Source organism: Takifugu flavidus, chromosome 8, assembly GCF_003711565.1.
Source record: "Takifugu flavidus isolate HTHZ2018 chromosome 8, ASM371156v2, whole genome shotgun sequence".
Classification (NCBI taxonomy): Eukaryota; Metazoa; Chordata; class Actinopteri; order Tetraodontiformes; family Tetraodontidae; genus Takifugu; species Takifugu flavidus.
In genome coordinates, this window is record NC_079527.1 from 11509687 (window position 1) to 11528325 (window position 18639).

An 18639-nucleotide genomic window follows, 5' to 3' on the forward strand; every position below is an offset into this window, starting at 1 on the left:
CGTCGCCGCGTTGTTCAGTCGGTCACCGAGGATGTTCTGATCAACCTTGACCCATATATCTGTTCCTCGGAGGCTGTCCTCTGGCCTGGATTGGATCGACTGGGGAATCTGTCATCTGAGTCAAATAGACAACCGTGCACATTGATGAAACGTCACACATCTGGATCTGGCCTCTCTTTGCTCAGGTGAAGGTTGTTTTCAGAGGGAAATTGCCTTTTTTTTCCCCCGAGTGAGAGCAGAAACAACAGACAGCCAGATGAGGAGAGGGCACTCCCTTTTCAGTCTCTATCAGCTGTGTGACTGATGAATTATGGATGAGGCTATAGATTGTTTAGCTCGGCTCTGCTCCACTGACCCACTTTGAATTCAATTCCGAGCTGATCAGAAGCCTCATGGGAAATGTTGTCTTTTTCTTGTGCGTATCAGCCAAGAGTCCAAAAACCCACCCAGACAGCTGAACCATCATTTGTTTCACTTGGGTAGATGTTTAATGGGTTTTCAATGTTGACGTAGCAACACAGATATGCCTTTTCTGTTTTCTGACTCCCTCTTTTTCTTATCTCTTTTCACAACAATTATACCCAGAGTTATTTTTAACCATGTTGGTTGGGTCAGTTGTCTCTCTGACTTAATCACCCTTCCTCCTTCTTGTCATTAAGAATACACAGAGTTTCTGCATCAAAGCAAGTCTGATGAAAACGTCTGCTCATCTGACAACTAGGAGAAAGGCTTCAGAGAAAAATGCAATCAAAAGGAAATGTTACTGACAGGAAACCTGCCAGGAAATGATTGTCAGCACGGGGAAAAATGCAGAAATGTCATGTCCAGCATGTTCTGTGCTGTGGCTCCCCCTTGTGGCTGACATTTAAATCTAACATTATTCTTGATATATTTAACGTCAGTTTTCCATGTGGCAGCCTATATATTGCCATACACAGGTAAACACTTTCAGATGTTTTAACCTCAACTGTGCACTTAAACAAACAGTTTTATTTTGTCCCTCTCTGTCAAACCTTTCAAATATGAGCCTATATTATCTTATTTCCTGTTATTAAGTATACTTTCTCACAGAGGACTAATGAGTAAGTTCACCAAACGTTTCAAACTAGTACCAGAATGTCCCTCATCATCCAGTAAGGTAAATGTGGGCTGCATAACCTTTCAGTGCAAGAACATCTTGACTCGTTGTTCAGGATACTTCGTGGGCTTGTTTATGAAGCGGTGGCAGTATATTTGGCCCTGTACACTGTCCCTTGGTGCTCTGGCTATTGTAAAGCAACCAGCCAGGCCAACTCTTCATTTTGGGCCGGTGCCACTTTTTGCTACCACATTACATAATCAGGATCAACAGAAGCAGCTCCACCATATACACACACCATTAAAGTTAGACAAACGTTGCTTCTCTTCAAACACCCGCCTTTTACCTGATCACGCACTCTCATCTTTACTGTATAGTTTCACCTTCCTTTTCTCCATGTTTCCTCCCTGGGTCTTAAACACATGACTTCAAAATAAAATTTGATTGTTCACATCCTTGTTACCTTGGGAAGAATCCATTGATAGCACACATTTGAGTGAGGATGCCTAAGACCTGCTGCTAACCTCCTACAAAATTCGGGGTCGTGCCAACAACCACCCATGTGACAGATACAGGAAGTAAACAGTCGTGCACCACATCTGCTCCCAGATCTGGGCGGACATTAACATCACTGTTACTACAATATTTGTTTGTTGCTGCTACTCTTGTTTTTCTTCACTATTTCCTCAAGCCCCCTTGGAATTATCCCAGCCTGAACCTACAGTCACAGCAGCCCTGTGTGCATAGTACCCTACGGTTTATGTAACTGCTAACAGCACCATTGATTATGCTGCAGCTTAGACAAGTGGCAGCCCGTGTTGGAGCCACCACATCTTTTTATACGGAAGGTATTGTCAACATGGCCAGAGCCCCCCCCCCGAGTCATGGTTGTCTCCTTTCTCTCGGGCTTGAATTACTTCCAGTTTGTGCAGACAAAGCTCTCGCTCTTCTGCCTTTACGTAACCTCTTACCCCCCCCTTCTGTGGCACTTTATAATCAATCACAAATACCACTCCCTGAGGAGAATACCACTGTGTGCATGTCAGGTTTTTTCTGTATTATTTCATTTACTCTCACTATTTATACGTTTTGTTCTCCCTTACAGGCCGCTGCACACCAGATTAAATGAAAATCTATGTTTGGGTATGAAAACTGTGGTTTTAGTGTTTGATTTTCTTGTTTGTGTGCTCTGTGCAGTCATCCATATTAATCGGGCCTCCTGAAAAATTCAGCATTCTATTGTACCCAGACCTTAAACTGCTGGGTGTGTCAAAACATTGGAGCAGATTTTCTGGCCATCCAACACTTGTTCATCTGGTTCTCCCTTCCATTTACACGTGCTTGTCAAAGAAATGTTGTCATGTGAAGTGTTGTCATCAGATTAAGTCATTGTTTTGTCTGGAAAGCCCTTATCAGATGAGGTTGTGAACGGCGACAGAACAAAGGAATTTGAGATCTAATGAAGGCTACAAAGGTGCGGCAGGGAGTGTATTTATTTATTTATGCTTAGGTACCCACAATGATAGCACATATACTGCAGTTTAATTTTAAGATCCTGTCTCTTCCATGTTGACAAATTTTGTTTATCTTCTAATTTATTCAGATTATCTAGATGTATTAGATTGCTGGGCTCATTGTCGTTGCTCAACCCTAATTTAATCTTCTTTGTTATTATTGTGGTCTTTTTACATTAAAATAAGTTTGGGAGATTTTACTTTCTATTGCTTTCTTAATATGAAAGGTATTAAACAGGTCACGCAAGGTTTTCTGCTAATTACTTTCACTGAGGCACAAATAATTATTAGTAGGAACCAAAAAAACTGGATAAAACCAAAAACTAAAAGAGCATATGAGGAGGTTTTGATTAGACAAACAGGATGCTAATATGACCACTGCCCTTCTTCTGAGCTTCCCCTTTTTGTAATATTGCATTAAGCTGTTTCTTAGAAGTTTGTTCAACTCCCAGTTTAATCTCTCTTAATTTAAATTGCATGTTTTACAGTCCTGGCTGTCACTTTTGTCCTCCATCATTGACCCATTTGACACCGCCAAGGTAAACCCTTGAGGCTGAAACCTTCCTTTTCTATTTAGCTTTCATTGGCTGTCACTTGTCAGGGCACAAGGGCGACCCACCCCCAGTGAATTTGGCATTGCAGAGCCACCGGGCTATTTTCGGTATGCTATTAAATCCTGCGGCCTGAGAATGAACAACGATGTCCTTAGTCACTCAGCCTCTGGACTGACAGGAGCGGCTGGGGGGGACACAGTACAGTATGTATAGGCGACGCTGCAGGCTCAAATGAATGCAATGCACGCCTGTCTGATGGGAACCCGTTAGTCAAAATCATCCAAACAAGATTCCCATAAGTGACTAAGGATGACTGTCAATGCAAAAATGCTAGGGCTGTCAAGTACTTAGAATTTTTATCCACTGGGTGGATTGCTCATGATTGTCAGGGTTCAGAAATGTGCCCCATAAAGTTCATTTTTTATTACTAACATCCTTGAAAGCTTTAAATTCTTATTTAAGCAAGGGTTTTTGTGCATGGTGTCATTGGGAGGGACCAAAGGACACTTAATTAAGCAGCTACTCTCAAGTGTGTTTGGTTTTTTCAAGTAAAGTAAGAGAATCTAGGTGAAGTGCTTTAACTTAAAGTGATTGAATGATCCTGTCGAGTTGTTTTCTTGTGGTGTAAGCAGCCTTTTCCTTTAATCCTCCCCACCTTCTCCCTCCGGACTCCTCCCATTTTCTCATTAAAGCCATGCATTCATGCTCCTCTCCTCCCTCTTATTGGCGCCTGCTCAGAAGTTTGTGGAGCGCTTGTCCAGCTTTATCCTTCATGCACCATGAGTTGCTTTTATTCCCCCTAATTGGTTTTGGAAGTCATGCTTCACAGACCCCAGAGCTTAATTGCATAGAATGATGCAACGAGGAGCAAGGTCATAAAATGGTGTTTGTGTTTGAATATGAATCTGTGGTGTTTTTACGGCAGCAAAGCGACTGACTACACACAACCTCTGATTTATTTATTTTTGGGGTAATTTGTCGTGCTCGTAAACGCAAGCCCTGTTGTGTACAATCATAATCACATGTGCACATATGTAGGGTTTTAAATAGCAGCTTTGTCGTTATCATATGACTGTAATCTGTATAAGCTTGTTTTTCCCAGGTTGTTTTTTCCCACCCTACCAAGCAAAAATGTTCAGCACTTTTTTTTAAAATGTTACATAAAAATCCTTTAAGCACAGTTCAGACGGGTCATTGTTACTGTGAGCGGGGACCGGCCGACACCTTTTCATCAGCGCACATTGGAAGCAAAAGGTGATTCATTACTGCTAACCCACCTGTGAGCCTGATTGAACCTGACAACGGGAAAACTGAAGCGGGAACACAGGATTTTGCTCTCTGAGCTGCCTGAGCTGAGCGCTGTTGCAGAGCTGGGCTGGCCCAGAAACCCCAACAGAAGCGACGGTCCCCCCCACCATCCCTCTCTTCAAAAAGCCTTCTCCCAGCCCCTCTCTCTCCTTTGCTCCCTCTCGCTGTGTTTCCCTCTCTGTGACAGCTCCTGATGGGCTCCTTTTTTCTGGCTGCTCCCTCACATCCATCCTCCGGGTCACTTCCTTTTTTTCTTCCTCTGTGGATTTATCCCCGGTGGATTCTTTGAGCACAGTGAACTCTTCCCTCTTTCAACTCTGCCTCCAGCCAGCCTTGTGAGTTTGATTAACTACCTTGGTCCTGTCACCCCCCCAAACCTGCAGCAGATGGACCCCTTTCTTCAGAGCCGTGCTCCTTTTCCCACTGATGCACACTGTCTCTGGGAGCAATGCTCGGAAAACCGTATGTATGTTGGTAGAGCTGCATTAGCAGTGAAGTGTAGCCATAGGTTTTAATGAGGGGGCTCCTTGGTGATCCAGCGGATCTATAAGCTCTGGAGCTATTGATACTCAAGGTTTGCCTGGATTCAGATATTTTCAATCATCTTCCAAAAGTCCTGGCGATGTGTGGGTGGGGATGTCAAGTGGGCTGTGGGAGACGTTTGCTGAGTGATGAATGCTCCCCGGAGGCCACGCTCGGCCTCTCTCACCGCGCTGTGGTCATCTCCAGAGAGGCGTGCAAATAAATAAAAAGACCACGGAATTTTCACTCCAGTGTTTGGCTACCATGGAGGTCATCCTCAACCTGGTTACTGCTGATAATTCTCCAATCCTGATTCCATCCACCGTGAGTCTGCACCTGTACACACTCTGTGTGAGCGTGAGTGTGTGTGTGTGTGTGCGTGTGCGTGTGCAGGTGTGTGTAGGATCTGGATTCTGGACATGATTTTTCTTCGTATGCTGCTGTTTCTCGCAGGTTTTCTCACAGCCTTCACACCATACAAGGTGCACATCGAGTACACTGACTCTTATTTACCACTTGGTGGAGTTGTGTAATTTTCTGATGAATGGCCCTTGTTGTTTTCATCAGATCCCCTTGAAGGAAAGACAAGGCGATTAAAATCTAAACCATTTTGCCTTCGGGCCCGGGGGTGTATTGCAGTGTGGTTCTTGCAACATGGATGATCGGGAGGCAAGGCAAAAGGAAAGGGTTAAACATGTCAGATGTTTCCCAAATGCGTCCTCATCTCTGCCATCTGCACATCTTCAGACGCAGACGAGGACCTTATCTGTTTGATAAAAATGTAAATCTCCTGAGTGCTATAGTCCAACCACGCCAACCGCGTCCTGATCCCCAGACCGCCGGGTTAAAGATCCAACCGGCTAATCAGAAGTGTGACGCTTTGTCTCAGTCTCTTGCTTTCTTGCCCCTTGTGTGATGTTGTCAGGAGCATGCCGATGATATAAAAGACAGGGAAACGATAGTCGTAGCATGCTTAGCAGGTAGGTGGGTTATGGATTTTTTTAATTTTTTTTTTGTGTGTGACAACCCTCATGCCCACCACGGGTTCACGGTTGTCTCTGATGGATTTTGGACTCTGAAGATAAGACAGGTCAGAAAGCCAGTGCCAGTTGCTTGAACTTGGATATACCATGACACATCAGTGCACCTCCGTGTCCATACTTCAGAGAATGCTGTCATAGGAGAGGCAAGATTTCACAGAAAGGAACCTGAACCTACAGTATCCTGCTGGTGTCAGGCTCTGTACAAGGAGCCGCTGTCTCATGGGAAACACAAGCTGACATCACAGGAAGCTCCTGAATTCTCTGTAGACATGCGAGGAGGCCTAACAAACAATAAGGTACTGTCATTTTGCACTTATAAACCAAATATTAAAAGACTGACCTTGAGTGTAGGGAAAAGGTTTTAGTCTGTGTAGACTTCAAAAGCAATTATCAGCAGCTTAGTTCTGCAGACGGAGAGCTGAGGTGTCGTATTTACACTAAACACTTTTTAAAGCTTGATGTAAGTAAAGAATTCTTAAATGCTTAAAATATGGTGTTAAAATATGGGAGATCTGTGAATGAGGAGTCCTGAAGAGTGCAAATGTGGTTCATATTTGGCTTGGCTGTAAAATGATCTCTTTGAATGGCAATAATCTTTAATGTCTGTTGTCATTCTGTTGCCATCAGAACATCTTGGTTGTAGCTAATCTGGTTACTAACCAAACATTAGAGGAAGGACGGAGAAAAGGATGGTCAGCCAGAGGAAAAAATTACAAAACATATATGAAGTGGTCTTGTGACCGAGGAGGGTGGCGAAGTTCTTGTTTTGTGTCTGTGAAGCACATCGAATGCTGTCAAATGCCCTCGTTATCTCTTTTTGTTTGGGACGTCTGGCCTGAGGGTTCAGGTTTGGCAGAATTGAATAAGTTGTAGATATGGAAGCAGTGAAAACTAACCCTGTATCTGTAAACAAAAGCTCATTTCTAAAGCTCGTACATTCTTAGTAGTAGGAAAATCCTCTTTAAAAGACAGGAGCACACAAGAAACAGGTCAGAGTCAAGTTCTCTCTCACACACACACACACACACACATAAACATCAGTTCAGTTCAACAGCAGCAACTGAGCAGCATTTAGCTCTTTTTCAATCTTGTTATTTTTAAAAAAATATTTAGACAAGACACACCTGTGGGAATCATGACAATGAATGAGAGACATGTAACCATAGTAACTGAGACTAGTCTTGTAAGTGCACCAACATTAATAGATACATGAAGTACTGAGGTTTGTGGATAATTCACACTACAGGAGCAACTGACTGCTGCTGTACATTGAGCGGTGCTGCAGCCGACATTGACTGAGAGGTCAGTGCTGCTTGCCTCAAGCATTAAACTGGACTGACAAACAGGTATGACAATTCAGAGATAAGAACCCGCATGAGTATATCTGCTCATGTTGTTTTAGTGCCACGGCATTCAGGGACGCTTCATGCCAACTGCACATGCTCCAGTAATGTCGTGTGACTATTTTTAAGATGGGTTTTTTCCAGTAACTAAATCTAATTTGTCACTAGAACCTAACACATGGAGCCCTTTTACTGTAATAATGAGTCAATATGAAAATGAAATGATAACGGTGACCAGTCCTGCATATGATGTATGTGACACTTGCTTAAATAAAGGATATATGAAGGATATATCTGCTTATAATGACTTTATAGACCAGTAAAGGGATGGTGATGTGGTACCAGCACGTACGGGCCACTAGGCCTTCTTATCTCAATATCTAAAACCTGTATCTCCTTTTGATTGCAGGTTATTCTATGTCAACACTCCTCTGATTTGTCCTTTGCTCTCTTTATCTCAGTCCTGAGACAGAAAGGACACATTAGCAGCATTACATCACGATACAGTTATGAGCCAGAAAACATCAGAGTGACCCTGAACGTGCGGTGTCCAAATGAGGCACTTGTCGGTCGTTTTGGAATCAGTGTGTTTCAGTAGGTCAGATCAGCTTTGAGGTTGTATTTGTATCTGTGTCAGGCCAGAGAAACTGGGAAATGTGTTCAGAATCATCCCGAAATGGAAAAAACTGGCACTTTATTTATATGACGATGGCTCTCCCGCCGAGACTGGGCCTGCTGTTGTTATGTGGGCGTGTGTTCTGTAGGGATCCTGTCTGTCATGTCCTGGCCAGGTTCCTGGGAGTGTTTTAGACCTGACTTTTGTGCTTTCCTTGTTTTTAACTCTCATCTGCCCTCTGGCAAAATTGTTTACTTGGGTTCAGCACAGTTTTGCCCCCCCCAGCACAGTTAATAACATACAGATACTTAAAGATATTATGTATTATTCAATAAAGAAATGCACAGTTTTGGGGTTTTTTACAGGTTGTATTAGCTTTCCACATTGACCTGCTGTTTTTATTAATTTCTGTGTTTTCTGTGCTGTCATAGTCACTGAAAATAAGTGTTTTCCCGAGAATGGATTAAATACCTCATGAATAAACTGGCGTATGGTGCACAGACCAGATCATAAATCTATGAATCTATAAACAGGTTCCTCTGAGCCCATGTGCTGATTTGATCAGCTGGTCACTGACACAGTTCAAGTGAGCTAAAAACGGTTGCCCAAAGTTAATATTTTGCTGTTAAACAGCATTATAAGCCCTTAGCTTAGTGTCACACGTGTCTGTATGTTTGGTGACTGGTGGAATGACTGGTTTTTCCGGTCCGTTTTCCATTATATAAACTGGTGGCCCAGACAAGTACCTCCACATCTACCCATGCCTCCCTTGCTTACCTTGATCGCTGGTCTTCATCTCACATTTATTTCATTGTAAAAGAAACTTCTGCTGTTTGTCGCTTGATTTTAAATTCATGACACTTCTTTAAATTAAGTTTTGCAAGGCATTAATCTGTATGGATTCTGTTTTGGACATGAGAAAAAATGATGGTTAGTTCAACCAAAACCTTCTATTCATTCTGTTATTATTATTATTTTATGATTCACTGTTCTAATTGCACCAATGTTTAGTTAGTTAGTTACAGCATGTTGGTATTTATTATTATTCAGTGTATATTTGTGGTGTTATTACTCGAGTGTCCCGGATCTGAAGCTATTTCTGGTGAGAATGATTGACAGTTGCCTCAGGGCAGCTTAGGGGGTGATGTCATCGGATGTCGTCTCCGGGCTCCGAGGGGAGGGGGCGGTCCGATGAGTCAGGGGGCGTGGCCTCCTGCGCTGTACAACCAGAGACAGTTTCAGGTGAGCTCAGCTTCCACTGAAACTTCCACAACAGGCTGGGCGATCAGACACCCTGGAATACGTGGAAACTTTGCGGTCAAGGGTAGACTTAAGCTGATAACTTTAGAAACAGATCAGATGAGAACTCACAACTCGGCTTCGCTCGGGAAACAATGCACTGGGAACAGTTACTCCGTCTGACCAACGGAAAGGTAAAACGCTTTCTAGGCGCGTTAAAACATAAAATTTAAACCTGAATAATTTCCCCCTCTCGGATGCGCTGTGGCTTGTGTTGCTGACAGAGATGTCCGTCATCAATTACTCATGTCGCTGCCGATGTTGCTTCGACCTGTTGAGGATCGGTGGCGTGATGAAGGTGTGCGTCCTGGGGCCAGTTTTTGATGCGTTTTTTAAATGCTTCCGGTCGTCCAAAAGCTTATATTAGTAGCGCAGCTTAGTGTTTTTTCCTTAAGAATGAGGATCACGGTGGCTTCCTTGGCTGCCTGTGCGTGAAGGTGTTGGGTTCACCATCTTCTCAGGGAACATGAGAAAAAAAGAGCCTTTGTTAGACTGTTGCACAAATATTTAGCATGATAATGTCGGAAATCGGCTTAATGTGTCGTGCAGATGAATAATCCGTGAATCACCCTTGTGAAAATCCTATATTCTTAGTCTCATGCTGACACTTGAGATTTTGTTGGCCAATTTTCAGTCCTTTCATGTCTTCCATTCAATTAAATACTGCAATATTGTTTCCAATTGATCAATGTTCTCTGCTGTGGGGGCGATTGTGGCTTGTTTCTCCTTGTTTCCACTTTCTTTTACTAGTAAATGTTCAAAAACAAAAGTCACAGTTCACACCTTCCTCTTTGCAGAAAATGGCCACAAATAAACTCTCAGCCAGACTAAATTTTTCCTATTTTTGAGCCACCCTCTGCAAAAATTGCAGAAGCATCTTTTTTTTACAGTGTCAGCAAAATTTCAAGAACCAACCACAGGCACATTCACGCTTTTTCCTTCCCTGTTTATCACCCACTTTTTTTCTTCCCTAATCCCCCCCCCCCTTTGACCCTTTGATTCCTCTCCTTTCCTCCCTTTCCTTGCTCCAGATTGACCGTTTGGAGGTGAGCGGGCTGGGCCAAACACCGCTCGCTGTTTCCTGCGGGGCAGACGGTTCATTCCCTGGAGCTGAGGATGGCACCCCAGACCCACAGCGCACAAAGCAGGCCATCGCCCAGCTGCAGCAGAAAATCCTCAAGCTCACGGAGCAACTCAAGATCGAGCAGACGGCCAGGGACGACAACGTTGCCGAATACCTCAAACTGGCCAACAACGCTGACAAGCAGCAGAGCTCGCGCATTAAACAGGTGAGAGGGCACAATCTTTGAACTATTAATATGCAGATTAATCCAGGGCACTAATTGGCTTGTGGTCTTAACAGGAAACCGTGACACTCTCGCTCCTAAGTGGATTCATTTAATGATTTCACCGGCGCTTCATGTCTGTGCAGGTTTTTGAGAAAAAGAACCAGAAGTCGGCTCAAACCATCCAGCAGCTGCAGAGAAAACTGGAGCACTACCACAGGAAGCTGCGGGAAGTAGAGCACAATGGTATCCCACGCCAGCCCAAGGATGTGCTGCGTGACATGCAGCAGGGCCTGAAGGACGTCGGGGCTAAAGTGACTGGCTTCAGTGAAGGGGTGGTGGACAGCGTGAAGGGAGGCCTCTCCAGCTTCTCTCAGGCCACGCACTCTGCCGCCGGCGCTGTCGTCTCCAAACCTCGAGAGATCGCCTCGCTGATCCGCAACAGGTTCGGCAGTGCCGACAACCTCCCGTCGCTGAAAGACTCTCTGGATGATCCATCTGTGGAGGAAGGTGGCCGTTCGCTGGGGAGCGCCGGCCACCATCTTCAGGCCAGTCCCAGGTACGGCAGCGACGACGACTGCTCCAGTGCTACATCGGGCTCGGCAGGGGCCAACAGCACCACCGGTGCGCCCGGAGGTCCCCCCAGTTCCAAGGGCAACACACTGGAAAGGAGCCAGAGCTCCAGCTTTGACATGCTGCTGCAGGAGGTGCAGGACCTGAGGGAGGGCCAAGCAAGGCTAGAAGAGAGCCTTGATGGCCTGAAGAGTCACTATCAGAGGGACTACACGGTTGTTATGCAAGCACTACAGGAGGAGCGCTTCAGGTAGACCTTTTATCTAATTAAGAAAGCCAAATCCTTACTCAGGCCTTTAAGAGTTGGAACACAGTGAAACTTGGGCAAATATGTATGCAAATTTTGAGTTTCAGTCTTGTTTAAAATAAGAAACCACTGTTTATTCAGCTTTTTTTCCCTCAATGAGTTGGTTCACATTTGGACGTTAGAAGTTAAAATAATTTGGATCTTTTGGACTTGGGGGAAGTTAAAATCAATGCTTTGATGAAGTGACAGATGTGTCTGCTCATTACAGGAGTCTCCTTTAAAGACAAACAAAAGGTTTTTTTATTTCAGCCTGTTCCTGCGCCGCTTAGTTTTGTGACTTTCTGGATTCAGACCACAAATTACATTTGTGATAATGAATGTGGAGCTAAAATTAGTTGCCTAGAATCTTTACTTGATTGTTGTCTTCAGTGCAATTTATGTCTTCAGTGGGGAAATGCAGCCTTGCCTTATTTAGATATCGGGTATATCTTTTCAAAACAGATTCATGTCCTATGGGGCGCACCAGCATGTGTTTTTTGTGTGTGGCTGTCAGAGCTAACAGCAGTATAGATGCTCATCCTTCTGTTGGGTACCTCTAATTGGCTGGTTTCCCCATAGCAACGCTCTCTGATTGGTCAAATGGATCAGCAGATGAGTAATCGCATAAGGAAGAGTCACGGGTTCAGTCAGGTGCCATTTGCTCAGACCCATCGGGGTCCGTTTCTGCTAATTCCTGCACCTGCCTCCGAGTCTAAGCTAATTATACCGCCCACTCTCACGTGTTCAGGTGCGAACGCCTCGAGGAGCAGCTCAACGACCTGACGGAACTACACCAGAATGAGATCCTCAACCTCAAGCAGGAGCTGGCCAGCATGGAGGAGAAGATCGCCTACCAGTCATACGAGAGAGCCAGAGACATTCAGGTGTGTGTCAGGCTTCCATCCACATGTCAGAAATGAACCTAAAGTCGCCCCCTCAGATTCATTCAGTTATTCAGGAGCTTTTTCTTCCGATGTCATTGTCCAGTTTTAAAATTGTTTATTTCAGATATCAAGCCTGTCCTGCAAATGAATTGTCAGGAAGAGGCGATAAGAGGGGGAAAAAGAGTTTCTAGTATTAATGTATTCAGCCTGACCGGGAAACAGTCTTTCTCTTTTAATTTTGTGTTGAGGTTCTTTATAGTAAAAGGTTTAATAGTTGTGCACAAAATATTAATTATCAAAAGTCAGGAGGCACATCACTCAGTTAAGGCATTACCTCATCGTGACTGTTGACACTGTCATCAGGAAGAGTAGACAGAGAATTTCGTCTGTGCCTCTGCTTTCCTGTTTGGACAAAAACAAGCATTCCCTTGTGGTTGTCTCAAATTACTCTTGTCCTTCCCTGGCGTGTATAAGGGCTTTAACCTGTGTGTGTTTTTAAATTTTGCCCCGCAAAGCTCAAACTTCCCCGGGGCTGCATTTCTCTCCCTGGGCAGTAGGGGGCGGTGTATGCCTTTGGAAAAACTGCAAACTCATTTAAGTGACGTTATCCAGTTCTAATCGGTACCGACACTGATTCTTTGGAACTAGAAATCTTATTGAAACAAATCTGTCAATTAATGTTTGAGGAGATGATCGCATCATTTCTCTTTTCTTCTGCAGGAGGCCCTGGAAGCATGTCAGACTAGGATTTCCAAGATGGAGCTCCAGCAGCAGCAGCAGCAGGTCGTCCAGTTGGAGGGGTTGGAAAATGCCACAGCACGGACCCTCTTGGGGAAACTTATCAACGTGCTGCTGGCCCTCATGGCGGTCCTTCTTGTGTTTGTCTCAACTGTGGCCAACTGCGTTGTCCCCCTGATGAAGACCCGCTCGCGCTCCTTCACCACCCTGCTCCTCATCCTCCTGCTGGCCTTCTTGTGGAGAAACTGGGACGCGCTCTCAGGCTACACACATCGCGCGCTGCAGTCTCCGGGGTGACCAGACCGAAGTCACCATTTGTTACGTTATTGACACGGGCCGAGGTTACTGTAGCCACGACCCGGCTGGGAATTTTAAGATCGCGACAGCTGCTCACATAGCTGCAAGACCAGGTGCCGAAAATTCATCCGAGAATATCGGACCAGACTTTGAACCGAGAAAGGAGGAAGTAAAGTCGGTAATGCTCCTGGCTGCCATTTTTAATCTGGAAGGAGAAGACTGTTTACATTTTTGAAAGTGAACTGTGTTGCTCCCCCTCACAAAAAGAGCAACATTTTTATCTGTGTGACTTAATCAATGATTATTATTATTATTATTATTTCTAATAATATTATTTTTATTTTCTGTTTAATTTTATTCAGTACCATGTAGCATTAAGGTCCAGATGAAGGAGAGTTTAGTGACACTGGCTCGGCATTTCCTCTGAAAGGCCCAGTCTAACTGTAGAGGGTTCCGGAATATGGCTGATATCCTTTAGGGGGACTCTCATACGTAGCTGTGATTTGGTCGATTTGCAGCATCACAGCTCAACATCCGCCCGCCAGTTGCTCCTCATTTTGCTGTGGTGAAATGCCTTTCAACGGACGATACCGAAGGAAGACCCGACCTCGGCCCTCGAGCGTCGCTGTGATGAGAGACTTTTGTGCTTCCTTACATTTCTAATAGAAAAACTCACGTGTTTTTAACTTGAGGAAAAAAACTGTTGACTGAAAAATTCAGAATCCAACATCAAGACAAACCAGGTTGGATTTACACCCGACCTTCTTTGCGTGGTTTCATTGCCCGTCTGAGACCAATTTGTCAGGGTAATCACCTCGTCTCAGCTGCATTAACATGATCAAATTAGGAAAGAAAGGCCACAGACATTCGGCTAGATTGCTGCAGCCTCATATCTACTGTATAGGTCAGAGAAACATTGCCTGTATGAAATCCTCAGACACTCCCCTGTTTCTCCCTCTCTTTTCCCACAAGTACACTATTTTAAGGTGTAAACACCGAGTGCCAAATCTTTTTAGTCCAGCCAGGGATTTCCTGAGCATCCAAAGGATCCATGCTGAGAAGGAAGTAAATGGGGAAACTTTGCTCAGTGGGTTTTTTTCCCCCCTTTCCTAACATCTTATGAATGTCTCCTCTGGTTGTCAGAAAAAATAGTACCTCTGTTTTGAGGTTTAACCTTTGCAATCTGACTCCAGATCTGAAACCTTTTGTGCAGTTCCTTTGCTCGCTATCCGGTCTGGCTTTCTTGTCCAGTCCTTGACGGGAGATGGGCTGACACGCGAAGCAGTTTAACGTTCATTTCATGCGCCAGATTACTAAAAGATAGTGAGATCATCTGAACTGTACGGCTGCACTTTAGCACACAGGTGGTTCACCTACACGTCACACTTTTGAAACCTTTGATACACACTTCAGAGGGTGTCACACTTGTATCTCGTCAACACTCATCAGCAGAAGAAGAGACGACTTTGGTCAGGATCACTCAAAGGCAGGCAGGAAATTGCTTCGTCGGTGATCTTGATTCCTCTTCTGTTGAGTGGCTGAATGTAGAATTAGTGTTGTCATTTAAGTGCAACAGATGGTTTGAAAGCCTGCTGACCTTTGACATTAGCGTGACTTTGCAGTAACACCAGTGATATGGTGTTGCGTACTAAACCACACCAGTGCCTTTCTGATGTCCTTTTATAAGTGTGTAATAAAGTGCATTCCTGACTTACATGTGAGCAGTTACTATTTCCTGAACAGTTCAATGTTTTTGCATCGTCCTTCTCTTGCAGAAGCGTCATTTCAACACTAGATGGCGACATTTCGCCTCGCCCGTCTCCAGTATTTACCCACATAGTGAAAATCATTAATAGGACGTAAGTAAATGCATTTATTGGTTCTTTTTACTGCTATTTGACGCTCCAACTCTATATTCAACTGTCCATTTACAAGTCAGAAAAGTGGATTTGTTTATTGCTGGTGATGATTGTAAATGCATCATAAACAGAAATGGTTTGGGAGTTTATTGTTAAAGCCTCTCAGTGCTGGTCACTCTGGGGCAGAACTGGTCGAACAGCACGGTCTGGAGGATATGAATAGAAGGAGGTGTTGCTCCTTATCGGAGAGGAAACAGGTTGGGTGGAAGACCCAAAACCTCTGTTTTACTGCCAGAGGGATTATATTTTCCTATTCCGAACGCAGGAGAGTGGGACCCTCGCTGCGTTCTGCTCCTCTGTCTCACTCACACGCATCGTGGCACACATGCACGTAGCTGAGCACCGTTGGATGTTAGGCTGAGCAGCAGCGCGCTCGGTCACAGCTCGCCGGGTGATATCTGATGCTGACAGTTCTGACCCAACCCGAGCTGCGATCCCTTCAGGGCTGCACGCGCGCCCCCTGGCTGCCTCACGCACGCGGACTGTTGACAGACCAGTTATGCTGGCTCCGTTCTGTGCACTGAAGGAGGGGGGTCATTATGGTGTACATTATTACGGAGCTTTCCTCCTTTTCTCGCCAAATTCCATGCGCATGGCTGTGCGCCAAAGGAAACGCAGAGCGCGCTCATCTGCCCTACTCAAGGCTGCGATGAAGGGAGATTTTTACCCCCAAGTTTCAGTTCACGTGTCTGTTGGGCAGTTACATGGATACAGCATCAGCACATCTGAGTAATTTGTGAACTCTGATTTATTTTTTTTAATTTCAGGAACGTGACCGTACGCGTTCCGCATCTGAAGGCAAAAAAGCCAACCACAATTGTGAAATCGAGAGTAGGCGCGCGTGTTGCGTTGAATATTTATGAGCAAATGCGCCCAAAAAAGCCTTGTGCGATAGATTTGAATGTCAAAAGTCGGGAAGGTGCACTGATTTGTCCATCTGGTCGCCCTTTCACGGTGCTTACCGCGCCGTATGTCCCACGAACGGCACCAAACGGAGCTGCAGAACTAATGTGAGAGGCGAAGTACTGGAGAAGAACAGGAGGTGGGACGGTGACCTGTCATTAACCCTTGAGACGAGCGGAACCGAGCAGAGGCGGAGATTCATGAAATGGACCATGCTGAAAGGAAGAGCTGATGGCTGGAACAGCCTCATATGGCACATGAGCTCACATTACAACTCTATTGGACAACTTTAATCATATAGCTATTATTTGGTCCACAGCCAGTTTCCGGTTAATTGTGGTCGCAGAAAACACGAACAGAAACATTTTTAAATGAGCAACATCTAATCTCTGTAATGACTCGAATAACAACGCGCGTCTAAATGCGTGGATGTCGATCATCATCGCTGTTAATCACCGCCAATTTACCACTAAATGCTTATTTTCCTGCTTGATCTAACGCGAAAAAATTCAGTTTAATTTAATCTTGTGTTCGGTTGTGTTAGAGCAGCACATGACTTACTTAACTTTGGTGCCATTTCTCTGTAAATGTCGTCAAATAGCAAATGCATATATCAACTTCATTGTCAAATGCTGCCATAGTTGCTCGCGAGGTGTTTTAAAAGATTATAGTGACATCTGGGGGGGTGGTATTGTGTCTGTTAGCCTCAGGAGAGAGTCTGGGAGCTCAACAGCGGTGGGCAGAGGGACAGAGGAGGCAGCCTGAAAAGGAAGCACGACTCGCTTATCGCGTCATTCTGGGTCGAGGCGCTGAGCAGGAAACAGCTTTTCCTCTCGGATTGTCGCAGTAGGAACAAACACACAATTTTGTCATTGCTCAATGCACTCCTCGGCACAGAACACGCGGAAGCCGTCCAGAAGGAAGAATGCCTCCTTCGATAGAGATAGCTGTTCTGATCCTCGGCGTCTTGGTTTTGGAGGCGCGCAGGAGTGCCAGCGCGCTGCACATCCAACAGGCTTTCCCGTCTCCAACTCAGACCAATAATTTTGCCGTGGACCCGAATTCTAGGAAGGTCTACCTGGCCACCGTCAACACCATCTACCAGCTGAACGGCACCTTGAGTGCGGAGGTGGAGATGAGGACCGGGCCGGTGGAGGACAACCTGTTGTGCCATGCGCCACAGCTGCCTCAAGCTCCGTGCGAGCATCCCAAATCCCTCACGGACAATTACAACAAGCTCCTGGAGCTGGACAGAGAGCAAGGGGTCGTGGTGGTGTGTGGCTCCGTGTACCAAGGCTTCTGTGAGCTCCGGAAAATGGAGAACATTTCGCAGATAGCGGTGGAGTTTCCACCCCAGGGTGAGAAAACAGTTTTCCCCAGCATGCTCAATATTGCTGCCAATCACCCGAATGCATCCACGGTGGGGCTCATCTTCAAGAGCGGAGGAAACACCCGGCTTCTCGTCGGGGCCACTTACACAGGGGCGGGTACCCAATTTTTCCCAAAGAACCACAGCAAGGAGGATCTGCGCTTTGAGAACACTCCGGAGATCGCGATCCGCTCCCTGAACGTCAAGGATTTACCCCGACTTTTCACCTATGACATCAACCCTTCCGAGGATAACGTGTTTAAGATCAAACAGGAGGTTAAAAGCAAAAACAAGCTGAACTTCGTGCACGCCTTCACCCAGAAGACTTATTCTTATATCGCCTTTAATAATGACGCCAAAATGGGCCACAAGGAGAGTCAGCCCAACAGCATCCTCGCCAGGATCTGTCTGGATACCGAGAACCCCCGGAAACCTTCGGGACCGGAGAGCAGGAAGCTCACGGAATCCTACATCCAGATGCCCCTGCAGTGTGGATTTAACGGTAATATTTACAACCGGCTTCTGTCCGTGTACCCCGCGGATATCCCGACAGAAGACGGGAGAGAGCCCGAGTCGCATCTGTTCGGAGTCTTTTCCAAGGGGGACAGAAAGTCCGCCCTGTGCGCCTTCAAGTTCAGTGACATCGAAGAGGAGATCCGCCAGGGCCGCGAGAAGTGCTCCAATTCTCCCAGCAGCGATGTTCAGGTGCTGGACAGCGTTATCCAGGGCTCCGGGGCCGCCTGTGTGCAGAAGGGGAAACTGACGGTAAGACCTTTTACATTCAATTTTAGTGGAATAAAAGGCATTTGAACTTACAACAAATGCACCAATAGTCTATTTTTAAAATACCACTGCGTAAAACAACACATTTAGTAATGCCAACAGCTTTATGTCAAAAACTTTGAACTAATTAAAAAAGTTAAGGGCAACGCCAAGAGATTACTGCATGATCGAAAAGAGCTGAAGTGGTTTTTGCCACTAATATTGTTTTATTGAACTTATAAAGCAATACGAAGGATAAAACCACTCCAGCTTCTTCTGTTCCCAACTTGATCTGTGCATCATTTTGAAAATATTACAGGATTCATACTGGATTTATTTCATTTG

The 18639-nt window shown here is 45.2% G+C and overlaps 2 protein-coding genes across 15 annotated transcripts in view; both read left to right on the forward strand.

Annotated features, from left to right (window-relative positions):
- Nucleotides 1–15055, forward strand: part of tmcc1a (transmembrane and coiled-coil domain family 1a) — a 28281-nt gene extending 13226 nt beyond the window's left edge. For 10 of the 14 annotated variants that reach the window (XM_057040874.1, XM_057040872.1, XM_057040876.1 and 7 more), the window contains 4 exons: nt 10309–10566; nt 10710–11386; nt 12171–12306; nt 13027–15055. In XM_057040874.1, the coding sequence (XP_056896854.1) occupies nt 10309–10566; nt 10710–11386; nt 12171–12306; nt 13027–13341 (1386 nt within the window). In that variant the 3' untranslated portion in view covers nt 13342–15055. Of the gene's footprint in view, nt 1–980; nt 5301–5370; nt 6316–6386; nt 9412–10308; nt 10567–10709; nt 11387–12170; nt 12307–13026 lie in introns of those variants that run through there. The other 4 variants (XM_057040882.1, XM_057040881.1, XM_057040885.1 and 1 more) reach the window with 4 other exon arrangements.
- Nucleotides 15056–16906: 1851 nt separating this feature from the next.
- Nucleotides 16907–18639, forward strand: part of plxnd1 (plexin D1) — a 53665-nt gene continuing 51932 nt past the window's right edge. The window contains 1 exon segment of the mRNA XM_057040825.1: nt 16907–18297. Within this exon segment, the coding sequence (XP_056896805.1) occupies nt 17089–18297 (1209 nt within the window). The 5' untranslated portion in view covers nt 16907–17088.